Source organism: Camelus ferus, chromosome 1 (assembly GCF_009834535.1).
Source record: "Camelus ferus isolate YT-003-E chromosome 1, BCGSAC_Cfer_1.0, whole genome shotgun sequence".
Classification (NCBI taxonomy): domain Eukaryota; kingdom Metazoa; phylum Chordata; class Mammalia; order Artiodactyla; family Camelidae; genus Camelus; species Camelus ferus.
Window position 1 is genome coordinate 81,868,329 of NC_045696.1, and position 15,506 is coordinate 81,883,834.

At 43.6% G+C, this 15,506-nt stretch overlaps 1 protein-coding gene across 1 annotated transcript; it reads right to left on the bottom strand.

Annotated features, from left to right (window-relative positions):
* Nucleotides 1–1,449: 1,449 nt before the first annotated feature.
* CLDN11 (claudin 11) lies at nt 1,450–15,431 on the bottom strand. Its single transcript, XM_006188078.2, has 3 exons — nt 14,963–15,431; nt 11,362–11,526; nt 1,450–2,744 (listed from the first exon to the last, which is right to left on the bottom strand). Exons 1-3 carry the CDS (start codon nt 15,186–15,188, stop codon nt 2,512–2,514), a joined length of 624 nt encoding a protein of 207 aa, XP_006188140.1. The 5' UTR covers nt 15,189–15,431; the 3' UTR covers nt 1,450–2,511.
* Between the last annotated feature and the right edge of the window lie 75 nt (nt 15,432–15,506).

Below are 15,506 nucleotides of genomic sequence, written 5' to 3' on the forward strand. Positions count from 1 at the left end.
GACTGTAAGTGTAAAACACGCCCTGGAATCCAAAGACTTAATACAAAAAGAAGAACATAAAATATCCCATTAATAACTGACTATATGAGGATATGATAATATTTTGGATGTACTGGATTAAAATAGAATATATTAAAATTAATTTCATTCATTTGCTTTTAGCTTTTTTAATGTGGCTCCTAGAAAAATTTTAAATCACATGTGTGGCTGATGTTATATTTCTACTGGACAGTGCTCTTCTGGAGGAACAGCTAGCCGCCCTCCCCCCCACCGCCCCCCGCCTCGCTCACACTGATAATAAAACCCTGCGCTGGAGTTATGGCCTCCAAAATGGGATTCTCTCACTAGGCGGGCAGCGATCGCTAGGAGAGATTGGGAGCGCCTCTCCTCCTGCTGCAGGGGAAACTGGGGCTCAGGCAGCACACCCCCTCACGTGAGAAGGCAGGCAGCAGCCTCAGAGAAGGAGGCGGGTGAGTGGGCACACGCATCCGTAAGAGGACACTTCCCATTCAAGCCAGCGGTTGTGAGGAGGGCAAGGGATGTGGGGACCTACAGCCCTCCTTGTCCACACCCCTCAGTGCCTCTTGCTCCATTCGTGTCCACGGCCATCGCACTCTGACAAGTTTTTAGGAGGCAGGGACGGCCCTCCAACATCGTCACGTAACTTGTGTCCTTACAAACACTGTATCATAACTCAGCAAATATTTTGGTCAACATGAAGATTGTCTTCTCTCCATAAGTAATTTAGAAATTGTTTCCACTAAGCTATAATCTCCTAATGTACACAAATATCTACAAAAAAATGACTAACCCAAATGGATATTTCCAAAGAGGAAACTTTTGCCAATTATTATACTATCAGCTAACAAAATTAGTACTTTTGGAAAAATACTGCCAAAATACATTGTAATCTTTTTTTTTTTCTTTTTTAGAGCAGACTCATAACTAGACAGAGTTTCTAGAATAGAAAATAAACAAAAATCAATTCAATATATCTGTCTTTCTTCAAAATTCCCAAATACCTACACACATATGTTTAAGTGAAATGCATGAGGTATTTTTACCTAAAGATCCAATAAAATGAGATTGTTTTATAGTTCCCTTTATACGTAGGCAATTTCTTTACTAAGCGTTCAGAGCAGATAAAGGAGTTTAGCGTGTAATGCTCGGCACTTGGTACACAATGGCTGCCTTTTTATCTATGACAGAGGAGCCATAACATCGCTCCACTTAAGAAACCTAGAGAGCATTTAGGTTACACTTTTATCACCATGCATTACCACCATGATACAGTGAATAAAATATAACTTTTTAATTATTCAGGGCAGTGCAGAATGACTTGTTCTTGAATCACTGTCCAGGTTCCCTATAAATTACTAGTCGAGATTAACGAAAAAATTTCATATTGATGGATGATACCTCTGGATACAACAGAATATTAAAGGCCAGTTTTGCAGACAGTCTGTTATTTTATTGCACAGATTTCATTTAAAGAACAAAATGCACCATCAATGTTTGGAGACTTTGGGGCCTCAGATACTGATACGCCACTAGTGTTTACACCCGTAAAGCCAAATTCAACAGTACAATTTATGTTAAACAATATCACTTCAAGACAGCTAACAGAATGGAAATAGAGAGAAAGGGGGAAAAGCTTTAAAAATGTGTTAAGTTGAAGCATATGCAAGTGTAGGATTAAAAACTACATCATACAAACCTGGAAATCAAACATGTTTTGTGGAATGTCAGAGTTATACTCACTTGTACAGTTACTTATGGTATCATTAAACTCTGTTTGGTTCATTTCCTTCATACTGACGAGTTGAGAATTTCAGGAAAACCATGGTTATAAAAATGATCAATCTTGAAAAAGTATGTACAGATAAATGTAAAACCACAAACTAAAAAACATCCCCACCCGCTTGCCCTCAACTTACAAAAGGGAAACTTCCCCGTGGAGGGAAAGTTCCACGATTCCCCTCCCTCCCCCGCCCCATGTCCCCAATTCTGTCTTTTTCTGTTGCTTACAACTAAATGACCTTGGAGCTGAGAGGAGGGAGGGAACAGAGAGGCATCTTTATGCAGCTCCCATTGTCATCTGTAACAGTTTGAAAGTGTCTTTTATTTCTCTACCCACACCCAGCTCAGCAATGTTTGCAAGACATTTAAAATTTAAAGAGAGAGAGGAACTTTTTCTTCATATATATATATGTATATGTATATATGTACATATACATATATATGACAAAAGAATACCTAAGAGAGAAGAGCTAATAGTGGGCAAGACCATGAAAAACATATGTGGCATTATTTGAGCTAAAGATTTCTTGTAAGGCAACAAAAGGAGAGTGGGGTGTTAAGACTACAAAATGCCAGATAGGATGCTTTTTTAGACCTTTGGCTTTGGAGCCTAGCAGAGGAGTGGGCTTCCCACCCCCTCACTGTGGCAAGCAAACCTAGGGCCAGGGGCCCAGTATCGACAGCACCTCCGTGGGCAGGCCAGCAGCTCTCTTATACATGGGCACTCTTGGCATGAGTAGGGGAACTGGAGCCGGAAGAGTAGTAGAAACGGTTTTCACCAAACGACTGGGCATCTCCAGCGCAGCAGACGATGACACAGCCACCCACGAGGCACAGCACAGCACCGATCCAGCCCGCGTACAGGGAGTAGCCAAAGCTCACGATGGTGGTCTCACGGTGGGCGCACACGGGAAACCAGATGGTGGCAACCATGGCACAGAGAGCTGGGGAGACATGGAGAGGGCTGTGACTGGGCATACCCATCACACACCAAGCCGCCAGCAGGCTCCCCTTACTCCACGTACACACCCCTCTGGCTTCCAACCAACTCCCAAAACTCAGTACATAGAGCTCTGATCCCTCAGGGGCAATCTGAACCTAAAGGTTTGCACCTACAGAATAAGCAGATCAAAAGCTTGTGTCAGACTGCTAGGTCCGTATTTTTTCAACAGGTGGCAGAGACAAAGCAACTCCAATGTAAAAACCTAGAAACAAATCATTTAAGTCCAAAAAATATGTATTTGTATTTACACATGTATCTTGACTATATATACCTATTGATATAATTTTATTATTTCACTTACCTAATTGCATTATAATTATCTCTTTGCAAGTTCTGAGTTCCTTGAAGGCCAGGCCCATGTCTTACTTATGTTTGTAAAATCAGTGTTTAGCTAAGCAAGAAGCACATAGTATGTGCTCAGTGTATACCAGTGACATGATGGATGACCTAAGCTATTTAGAAATGAGAAACAAGATGGTGCCCACTTCAATTTGTACTCCATCTTTTCATTTTGGTCAATTCACAGTACAAAGACCCAAGGAAGCTATGCAAATTCCCTTGCTGTGGTGAATACTGCTGGACATCAGTGGAGTATCAGCTAAGAATCTGAGTTTGTATTATGCTGTTCACAATCACAAGATATCAACACACACGAACAGTTCTGAGTAAAAGAAGTTATCCATTGAAGGATTTTTATAATGATGATATTTGTTGTGGGTCACAATGGTAGAACTTTATGGTCTTGCACCAACCAGCCTAACTTTCAGATTTGGTTTAGATTTTAAAGAATCAGATAAGAAACAGCCTCTGCATCATTTAATTCTTCCCCTTCTCCTAAGCAAAGTAACAAAACAGGGCAGGCAGGAGTCTATAAAGACTTAAAAATATTTTAAACCTCTACCCTAGCACTGTCAAATAGACAGTGGGCTACGTGGGCTACTGAAGGTTTCTTATGAGGTAAGTGAGACTGAAAACCAAATTTTAAACTTTAATTAATTTAAATTTAAATGACCACATATGCCTAGTGGCTAATGTACTAAACAACAAAGCTTTAGACAAAGTAACTCCATACTTTTTTTGATATCATCTGATTTCTCACAACTGCAGCAGAACAGAAATTTTAGTCAAAGCTTTAAGTTGGGATGGCACATTAAAGTTGACAGTCCAAAAAAATAATAATGATGATGATGATGATGATGATGATGATGATGATGATGATGATGTGTCCAATCATTATTCAGAAAGCCTTTAGTAAATTCAAAGCAGTGGGTTTGCTCCAATTGGCTTTCTAACAGCCTAAATTCATTCCATTAATTCTAAACTATTCATACATTTAAAGAGTTTGTACAGATTATCTAAGAAGCTAAAATCTACCCATGTGTTAATGGCTTCATTTTATTTAAAGAGTAAAACACAATCATGCCAGTTTCTGTAAAATTTTTATATGAGGTATCATGAGAAGATGTGTTTTCTTCCTACAAATAGAATATTCTCAAGAAGACCAGTTGATCTGGTCGATTTCCAGCCCAAGGCTTTGACTATGTTGAGATACAGGAAAAGGTATTTTTTTCTCTCCTCCTCTGGACACGGATTCCAAATCTGGCACTCTTGGAGAAGCGCTTGGCTATTGTCATGGTTACACTCTCAACAAAGCATAGAGAGATAACTTTTCTTCATCAGCCAGAGACAAGAACTGTTCTAGATTCTTCATATCAATACACAATCCAGCTACACACACCTATAAGCCAAAAGGAGGCAAAAACAGCAACCTAGCAAGGGTTTCCAAACACTCAAGCTTGATTAGAGGGAAAAGGTGGGGAGAGAAGAGCTGAATTCCATAGGAAAAAAAAAAAAAAGACTTGATCCCAAATGATTTGGTTCAAGTCAATCGATTTTTCCTATAAACAATTAACTTGTTTCAAAAGAGGTTATGGTTCAAATTCAGTTTTCTATTTTTCAATTACTGTGTATTTACACATACCACACACACACAAAAGCATTCTCCACATTTCATGTACACCTCACCTAACTTTCAGATTTGGTTCAGATTTTATAGAATAAGATTTTTTTTAATTGCCTGTAATTTCACTGAATTCTTCCCCTTTGCCTAAGCAAAGTAATAAAACAGGTTATCTTCAGGTAGGGAAAGAATCATCCTCAATTTTCCAAAAGTAACCTTCAGGGATTTTGTTAGATTTTATTCCAAAATAATTCACTAGAAAAAGGGAAAAATCAGAAAACTGTCTAAACATTTAAATAATGAACCGATAGGACTGGATGAGTGAATGGGTGGATGGATGGACAGACAGATGGAGAAATGAAAGACCGTCTCATTTCTAGTCTATTCTCCACCTCATCCACACCAAAACTGACTTCCAAAATTATAAAACCTTAATGTGACTTTAACACACTTAAAGCGACAAGCTCTCGATTTACCTCATTGAAGATTTCCTGCTTTTACAAGGCATGCAAGACAAGGCAAATGAGTGCCAGCAGGCTCTTTATTTCCTAGTAGATAATTGAACTCTGGGTGGAATTCCTGTGGCTCTCAAAGATGGACCACATCAAAACCACTGAAAGATGACAGACCGCCACACAACATGAAGGGAAATGAGGGGTTTGCTGGGAACAGTGACCTTCAACTGAACTCACAATGAAGAATGTTTAAAAACTAAAGAAGGAGAGTTTACTCAGCTTCAGCATGATTTAAAGGGAAAAGGGACTATATTTCAATCAGTAAAGTTAAAAATGCAAGTCATACCATACTTAACTAAAAGATGTGAAATATTAATAGAACTGGCAATAATTTTTGGCTTTCTTAAAGACATAGAAGGCCTGCTAGATTTATTTCTATTTGCAGACACACACACACACACACACACACACACACACACACACACACACACACACACACAGAGTTTGTAATGATTCTCTACATATTTGGGGAAAAATAAGAAAATGTTCTTTAAAAGTCACAGCTACCTATAAGGTAAGGAAAATTGAAGGAAGATAAAGGGAATTTTTGTTTCTTTTTATGTCATGAGAATTTATTTTTAAATGAAGTCTTTAGAAATAAAAGTAGGGGAATTTTAACATGCAAATTTTTCATTCTTTCTCCCCTTCTACCTTCAGAAGATGCGATAGTTAACTGCACAAGAGGGAAAAAAAATCTGCCACTTGTGGGAGGGTAGAAAGTGAAAATTGGGGATATCTTCATCTTAAAAAACAAAAGAAGAAGGGGGGAAGAAAGCTGCACTGTGTAGGTATAGATCGATCTGGACTGGGTCCTCTCACAAGCAGAATTCCTTGCTTTTCATAGAATAAAATTGTTTGCCTCTTTTGATAAGTTTCAAATAATCTAATGCAATCAGTACTTTAGTTGATAGAAAACAACCTTACTAAAAGTTAGCAATGATCTTGATGTAGCCAAACACAGAAAATATTTGAAAACGCAGTTTTCAAGCAATGAAATGTTAAGTGTAGCTTTTCATCTCTTTAGGGATTATATGACACATGGTACTACATGGAGCTAAATAAATGTGATGAAGTTAAATATAGTTGGTACAGGTATGTTTGGTTTTGGCAGTAACAACTTACAGAGATAGCCAAAGAAGCCCAGAAAGACAGAAGAGCAGTGGACCCTCACATTTCTTCCTTCCTCCAATGAACACATGTCTTCCAGCTTTTGTCACTTTCAGCACTAAGCATTGAAAGGACTTTTAAAAACATCATTTCTAGCACAAAACACTATTTTCATTGAAATCACTTAAATTATTCTGACTTACATTAGTAATACTGGAGGAAAAGAAAAAAAAATCCTCCTTGATCTCATATCTGAGATTGGCTTCAAAAAAAAAAAACATCTGGGGATGGAAGAAAAGGAGAAGTACAAAGACCAAGCACATTGGCCGTGAGTTGATCATTACTGGGAATGAATCTGGGTTCCTGGGCATTCATTATACTATGCTTTCTATGTTTGTGTGTGTTTAAAATTTTCCACAATAAAAACTTTTTAAAAAATCTCCCTCCATTTAACATTTACAATGCACCGAATGCTGTCTTCTATGACTGATGCTATTACATCCCGTGCTGTAACTACCAATTCACTTTAGCTCTTCACAAAGAGGTCAGTTGACTCAAGGCAACAAGCAATGAGATCTCTAACGAGCTGTCGGTTGGAGTCATATGTATTTGTTGTTTTCCTAATAATTTGAAACCAGAGGATTTTTATTTTTCATTTGTCCTTCTCTAAATTTTGACTGAAGAAAACGTAGCTGCCAAAGGACCCACACCTCTTAGACAATGACTTTTATGAAGATCTAATATTTATAACACTCATCAAGTCAGTGGAATATTTGAGTACATTATTTTCCTGGCCTGCTTTCAACATTTTCCCCCTTTATTTCTATTCCACACATCATTATCTCTTTTTTTTCCTATAACACTTTTTCAAAGTCAGCTTTGTGGTTGTCAATTAAAAAAAAAAAAAAAAACCACAGAATTTAGAGACAAGAGAGACCTCATAAAGCAGTTAATTCCTCCAGTTTCACTGATAAGGTCATTTTAAGCCACAACCACACCAAGATGCCACATACTTTTCTCTACCCAAATGGAATTTGATTTAGGAACTTGTTTGTGTAAAGCTAATGAGTTTGGAAGAAGACTTTTTCTAACTATTGTCTTAATGCTCCAGGATTAAGGGCATCACTGTTTATTCCACACCCAAGGATTCCCAGTCCCTGAGGACATCTTATTTTGTGTGCATGACAAGCTCAATTTGTCCCACATTTGCATATACCCTTTATTTCACAGCAATTTCATTATTAAGCTATAAGTTTCAAGTTAAAAACTTTTTTTCCAATGCAAATAGGATTCCTGGGGCCATGTTTTTTAAAAGGGGAAGAGAAGACAAAGGATTCCACTTAAGAAGGAAAATACATTTCCTTTCCTTTTGTTCCCTACCCCGTCTCCCCCAGGAACACCCAAATCAAGTACTTCTAACTTACAGCAAAGTGAGAATTAGACTCAGTCAGAACTAAGCTTGAGAATTTTCAGCTGCATAGCTTATGGTGGCTTTTCATAATGGAATAAGCAAAAAACTCAAAACTATTGATCCTACACTCTGGTTTCTACAAAGTAAAGCAAGGAAATAGTTCCATTAGACTAGGCTGTGACCTGGTGTTTCCAGGAACAGCTCACCGTCTCCCCTTACCAGTTCCACGTGTGGAGATGACTCTGCAGAAGTCAGACAGACGGACTACCAGTTGCCTTCTAGGTTAGCTCTCTATTTCCTCTCACTAACAACAGCAGTAAAAAAGCCACCTTTTGCTGAGGACTTATCGCTTATATACATCATTTCCCTATTTTTAGCAACCTCAAAAGTAGACAGTATTGTGCCCATTTTATCTAAAGGCTCAGAGACATGAAGTAACCGCCCCCATTCACACAGCTAGAAAATGGTAGTTCCAAGATCTAGCGCAGTTGGTCTGACTCCAAATGATAAGACACAGCACCCCAGGACCTAGGTACCTCCTGCCTTGGCAGGGGTTCTTGAAAAGTCACAGATTAGCTTGGCCTCAGATCCATCCTGGATCTGGAAGCCTGCTGCTCCTTGAGCTACTCATCTGGCTTAAGAAGCCGGCAGCATCAGGCTCCCAGTCCCTCCCTCACAGCAGGAACCAAATCCAAACACTGCTGAACTGAGACTGCCAAGAAGATAAAGCTGACATAATTTTTTTAAGCTTTCAGAAAAACAATTAAAGATTTTCAGGCTCAGAAAGAATTGATTTTAATTAATAGTTCTTACAGTTTTCAGACCAAGATGAGTTTTCACCCTGTTTCCAGTTCCCAGGCCCCCACACCCCAGTATGCCTGGTCCCCCTTTGGTGAGGGACCACATCTCAAGTGGAGCACTGTCGGTGACCCCTAGCACCCAGCACTGGCTTCTCCGGGGGCAGCGACAGAGCCCATCCCCAGCGCACAAAGGGAGCCTTCACTCTCTGGCTCCTCCCACCCCCTGCCAGCAGGGGAAACAAGGCACTCGGGCTCCCTGCGGAGAAGACCCAGAGAAGACCAGCAGGTGCCACACTTGAGACAATGAGCTTTACATTTCCAGAGCTAGCTTGGTCCAGTCAAAACAACATCCAACCCAAAGGCAGGTGGTGACACACTGGGAAATAAATCTGGTCGGGAACAATCAATGAGGACATAGGTAACACTGGAGACACAAGGCTACAGGAGGGCCAGGTGCGGTGCTCTCGTCCCCTCCTAACAGCGAGTGGCCAGAACGGGGCAGCCGATCCCTGGGGAATGGGTAGCAGTCACTCAGCACCCCCTCTGTCATTTCCTTCCAGGCAGCAAGCAGAGGAACTCACAGCACTGCCTCCCCTCCTCTCACTTTACTCTCTATGATTCTGTCTGTATCCACCAACCCCCTTGAAAAAGATAAACTTTATTTAATTCAGCTAGGAAGTTCCAAACAATTGGTTGCTATTTTTTTTAAGTAACCCTTATATTCAACTGGACAATTCAATGGTTTTCAGGCTTTTTAAAAATATATTTATTTTATTTGGGGGGGTTATTATGTTTATTTATTTATTTTGATGGAGGTACTGGGGATTGAACCCAGGACCTCATGCATGCTAAGCACACACTCTACAACTGAGCTATACCCTTCCCCCAGGCTTTTTTAAAATACCAATTTGTATGTATGATTTTGCTTTTATATCTTTCTTTTCTACTGGATTTGGGGTTTTTTTTTTTAATGTATTCTCTTACATGTGGGTATTCTGTGACTCTCATATAGAAGGCTGGAATTTCTAAAGGTGACTATTCACCCAACACAACAGACCCATCCTTTGGCTTTGGCTTTGGCTTTGGCTTTGACATCCTCAAAGCCAAAGAGAGAGCCTTGTGGGGCTTCTGTTGGAATGTGAGGAAAGTTACAACCACCAATGTCTCGGATGAGAAGGGTTTCACCTGGATTCTGCAAACCAGTTTACTTGTAGAGCTTTGGTCTCCCTACTGGAAAGGGAGTTCAGATACAAAGATCTGACCACCAAAAAGCATGATGGAAATGGACCCTGTGAGTTGGATGAAGCACATAATGCTGACAGTGTGTTCCATGTGGCACTCACACACACATTCTATGCAGCTGGAACCAAAATGTCCATGCCCAGATTCTCCTCTGGAAATTACAGGTTTTCTGGTCTCTTCACTCCTTTTCATACATACACATCTACACAGACACAAGCCCCTCCTCTAAATTCTCTATGGCTTCACAAGCCCCTAAAAATTTCCATCCCTTTGCAATCAAGGGAAATGGCACCCCTACCTCTCATGTCCCCTCACCTCGGTGTCACTGTGGGTTACCTTCACTAAGTGGCACTGACCCACACAAAACCCTGACTCCTTACCTTTCCCCCTCAAACACATGGCCCAATGCCAGCTGGGGGATGGGAATTCCTTGTCCCAGGAGAATCTGACTTTATATCTAACTCACATCCAGACTAACGTCTTCTCACAGAATTATCAGTGCACTCTGCAACAATAGCTGCTGTTCTTAAAATGCATATCTTCTATTAGGATTTAGAATGTGCTGGTGGAATTAGCCTTCAAAAAAAAAGACTAGAGAGAGATGAAATCACTGATGACAGCAGAGCTAGGAAGACCCTCCCTGGGTTGTTAAATCAAGCCCCCTGCATGCAGGTGTAATCAGAAAAACTGAACGAGCACACACTGTGTCCTTGACCTGGGCTGTCCCTCTCTCCAATCCATGACCTGACCACCTTCTCTCCAACTGTCAAAACTCATCGCTGGACTCCTCTGCTCTGGGAAGCTCCTCTAGTCTGGGTCAGGTGCCTTCCTATGTGTGTGCACAGCCTGGGTACCTTTTATAGATGAGCACATACCACACTCTACCAAGATGTCCAAGTACATTCAAGGCAGAGATGGCTTTCTTTTTTCCAATATCCCCGGAGCCCACCAGGGTGCCTGGCCCTCAGCAGGTGCTCAATGAATGTTTATTGAATGAAAGATGGAATCATCACCTAGTGATCTTCCACCCTCAACATCTGACTTTTCTCCTGCCCTCCTCTCTCTTGGGTCTTTCTTTATATGTTAACTGAACTTCTCAACACTGGCTGCATATAAACGTCATCTAGGAAGCTTTCAAAAAATATCTTTGCCTGGCCTGATGCCCAGAGATTATGACTCCATTGATCTGCTGTGGGACCTGGGCATGAGTGTTTCCAAAAAGGGATTCCATCGCGAAGCCTGAGTGGAGAACCACTATGTAACTCTCTTCCGTCCTTCTGGTCTCTCTCTTAGCTGTGTCTCAAAATCCTTTTATTTTTGTTGGTTTTTTAACTTATTTTCATGTTCAGTGACCCTTACAGACTACTTATTTCTCTGCATCAACTGCCTAGGAAACATGAAGGGATATACATTGTATCCATGCCTTCCTTGTGCACATCTCTTGAGCTCAGTGAAGCAGTAGCAAAACCTGAGATTCTTTGGGTTCACTCGCAGTTGGGGTGCTCTATAGAAAGCCATCTTACCCAGCAGAATGAGCATGACGCCAGCCAGCTGGGCCCGCCTGTACTTGGCCACGCCTGGCTCATGGCCCATTCGGATGAAGGGGAGAACTGTCAGCAGCAGGAGAATGGCCGGCAGACCCAGGACTGAGGCACCGATCATCAGGGCTCGGCAAGCCTGCACATAGCCTGGAAACAAGAGCACAGATGAGGGGGTTAGGCCATGGGTCCCCTTGGATCCTGAACCCTGCCCCTCGGTAATTCAGCACCATTCGCCTTCCTCCCTCTTGCCCCACTGCAGGACTTAGAATATGTTAAATGGGGTCCAAGATCCCCTCACATGTTCAACTATTAAAGTGACTCTGACAAAAAAGGAGGTTGGGGGCTGGAGAGACAGAAAGGGGATCCCTGGTTTAGACCATTCATCCAAGTGTCCAAGATGAAGGGGCCAAGAGACCAATTACACTATTACATCACCTTGTGAAAGATTCAGATTAAAATTCATATCTTCCAAGCAGTCTTCTGGGATGATCTGTGTCGATTCCAGCCTGCTGTTGATAAGCTCTACCTGTGTGACCTTGGGCAAGTTACTGAACTGCTGTGTCTTGACACTTTCCTCATCTATGGAGTAAAAATAATAATGGTACCTACACTTCTTCCATAGAGTTTGATGAAGATTAAATTAGTTAATTCATGCAGTGCTCAAAACAGTGCCTAGCACATGCTAAATACTCCAGAAAGGTTAGCTATTATTATCGGTATTACTGGCATTATTCTGTGTCAGAGCAGTAGTTTTATCTCCAGGTGTACCACACGATTTTGTCCCTTAACCATGTGCTTTTAATTCACATTGTATATAAACAGTGTGTGGTCCTAAATAGACTAAGCTAAGACTCAGTCTTCCTCTCCTGGTATCTCTCCACAGGCTGTCTTGCTTATGAATCCTGCCCCTATAGGACGTCAGGCTCCATCTCCTGCCTCCACCACTGTGCCCTGGGCCTGCTTCTACAATGATCCATTATCCCTTAAAGGCATGTCTCCAGCCCCAGGGATTCCTGGAGGACAGACACCTGCCTTGGTCTTCATGAGTTAACATAGTGGCCATAACAGATGATGTAAACACACAATTACGAATGAAGGAATTAACAAGTTGAATAAAAAGCATGAAGCAAAACTACCTGAACTTTATACTGTCAAATAAAATGCCAAGTAACTACTTTATTAAGAGACAGATTATAATATGCACAATATTTATGTGAAATAAATCTGATAAGATGCTGGGAGAACATGACAAACTTAAATGTATTGTTTCTCATTAAAACACTCTCCCTTCTTCAAAATAAAGGGGGGAGTTGTACTTATTACTCTCCGTCTTTACTCAGAAAAAAGGAGAGCTAGTGGCCTGGAGGAGGCAGAGTTCATGGCAAAGCCAAAAACGAGCCCCAGCTTCCGCCACCCGTGCCAGGACCCTCATACCAAACCTGGCCAGCCTACCTTGTGCACCAAGACCCAACTGCAAGACTGTCTCTTAGTAGGATGTGTTTTGCCAGAATTTAGACTCCACAAGGACACTCTTCCAACCATTTCCCATCTCAGTTTCTTCTGAATTAAGGGTAATCAATCAAGTATTTGTTAACTTGAACACCCCCAGAAAGGAGCCATAGGGTGTCTGACACAAGACCTCTAACCATAGTTCTATGCCACTGTGGCTGGTCGGAGAGCCAGAGCTGGGACAAAGGAGAGAGTCAACTAGAGACCTGGGTTCTGAAATTCACGGTGCAGGCTATCCACATGCTAGGTGCCAAAGCCATGTCTGAGAATCTAAAGATGGAGACTGAGATCTGTCCCTGTCCCCACCTAGAGTGTGAGGGACGGGACTGCAGGAAGGGATAGGCCCTCCCTAAAATGTACTCCATCTGCGGGATGGTCTATGTTCTCTGAAAATAAACCACTTGGCACTAAATGCTCAGCAAACTTAACTTCAGGAGAGGGAAGCAGAGAAGAATTTTATGTGACAGTCAGAGTCCTGCAAATTCCATGCCCAGATTTAATAAAAATTATAGCTACCATTTTTAGAGCATTTACTACATCTAAGGAGGTTAACATTTCTCATCTCGTGTAATCCTTCAAACAATTCTGAAAGACAGGTGGTTGGTTTGATTTTAATTTTTAAAAGAAGACAACTGCAGTCCATAGAGGTTAGTTTCTTGTCCCAAATCCTCAGACTGTGAGCACTGAGACAGGTCTACCAACAGCAGCTTTAACTTAAGGTGGGCAAGTTAAAGGGATCTCTTGACCTCTGTCATCCTGAAAGTTAAAAATGCAGGGCAGGGCAAAATGGAGCACACACCTGCCGTGCATCAGGGGCACTGCCGGTGCAGGGGAAGATGTGAAGAGGGTAGGAAGCCATCCATATCTTTGGGGAACTTTAAATGCGGTAGAACTTGACTCACAAACAACGAACAAAAAAGTTGAAACGTGCACTGATGGGGATAAGTGTCAAACACCAGGGCAGCAAGGAGGAAGTGGGGATAGAATCCGACTACAGGGGCCTGGAAATAGGAAGCACTTGAGGGGAGGCTTAAGGAAGGGCAGAGTCTCAGGAAGCTAAAGACTCATTCGGGAGAAGGCGCAAAGCAAGTGGCTTCCAGACTGCCGGCCTCAGGGCCCAGTTACTCTGCTCGTTAAGAAAACCGGGATAGGCCTTTAAGGGCGCACCATCGTTAAAGGCTAGCCGGACAGAAGACAGCCAGGCTTAGGCCCAGGACCGGGATAAACCAAGATTCCAAGCAGAAACCCGAAGGGGCGCCCCCGACCTTGCCAAATCATCCAACTGGCTCGAGGTTTAAATCTGAATTGAAACTTGCCCAGAAGTTTTCAACGGGGCATTAGGTGAGGATAGGGCCCCCGGCTGGCGTCAGGGGAGTGAAGACCAGGCAACTGTCTCTCTCTTCCTCACTCCGAGGCACAGCTGGAGGCGAGGAGGCGGCCCTTTCCCCAGGGTGAGGGGGCCCTCCCAGGGGCGCCCGCTCTTCCCTCTGGGACCCCGGAGTGTGGGGGCGGGAAGGAGAGTCACCGCAGGCCCGCGGGCCGACGCCCCCACTGCGACGGCAAAGGACTGGGAAAGTGAGATAGGCCCGGGGTCTGCGGGAACCGACCTGATGCAGCTAGGAGGGCCCTAACTTGGACAGGGAAACAGCCTGCGCCTGTTCGGATCGCCGGAATGCTTTCCTCTCGTTCCTCCTCGCCTCTGCGGTGGATTCTAAGGCGGGATGAAGCACTGCTAATCCATCGACAGTGGGAGCATGGGGAGGCGGGGCGACGGTAAAAAACTGGCACGGAGTTCCAACTATGTGACTATGTCTCAGTTCATTACCTTCTCAGGGTGACTCGGCCAGTGGCCACCACTGTCATCTCAAATTCCAGATAAGAAAACCGAGGCTGACAGAAGTTAAGTTCAGGGCTGCCTAATTCCGCCACAGCAAAGCGGAACTGAAGGTGTCAAAATGTGCCCCAAAGTCTTCCAGCCCCCAAATGTTTCTGTGAACGCCGCCTAATGCCCCCTCCCCCGTCTGCCTGGAGAGTAAGGGTTTAGGAGCAGCCACTTGCAAGGCGGGGTCCTTACCCGGCAGGATGAGAATATCCACCAGGGGCTTGCAGTGGTACAGCCCAGTGGCCATGACGCAGTCGGCCCACAGCCCCTTTGAGCCCAGCTCGTCCAGCTTGCGGCAGGTGGGGATGGTGTAACCGCAGGTCACCACCCAGTCATTGGTGGACGTGGTAACGATGATGCCGATCCAACCCACGAAGCTCGTGACGAAGCCCACTACCAGCAGGCATGTGGCCACCATCGTGGCCAGCGTGGAGTCCCCACGCCTCGCCGCTCACTAGCTGTGCTCGCGCCCGGGATGGACGGCGCCTGCCCTGGTCCTCCCGCTCCCGCGCTCGCGAGCCGCTGGCCGGCGACGGCGCGATGCGGGACGCTGGAGGCGGCGAGAGGCCACGAGACGCTGCGAGCCCAGCTGCGACGGCGCGAGCGGCGCACGGCGGGGACAGCGACGGGCGCAAAGCTCGGACAGCAGCTAGGCCGGGCAGCGCACCCCTGCCCCCCTTCTTAAGCCCCGCAGACCCGGCAGGCGAGCGCCAATCCGCGACGGCCTCGGGTCGAG

Bases quoted from the DNA above. Each gene is read 5' to 3' on its own strand.
- CLDN11 (XM_006188078.2), bottom strand. From the start codon at position 15,188: ATGGTGGCCACATGCCTGCTGGTAGTGGGCTTCGTCACGAGCTTCGTG. The intron at 11,527-14,962 runs GTAAGGACCCCG...TCTTGTTTCCAG, and splicing joins GGATATTCTCATCCTGCCGG to GCTATGTGCAGGCTTGCCGA. The intron at 2,745-11,361 runs GTAAGATGGCTT...ATGTCTCCCCAG, and splicing joins CGTCATGCTCATTCTGCTGG to CTCTCTGTGCCATGGTTGCC.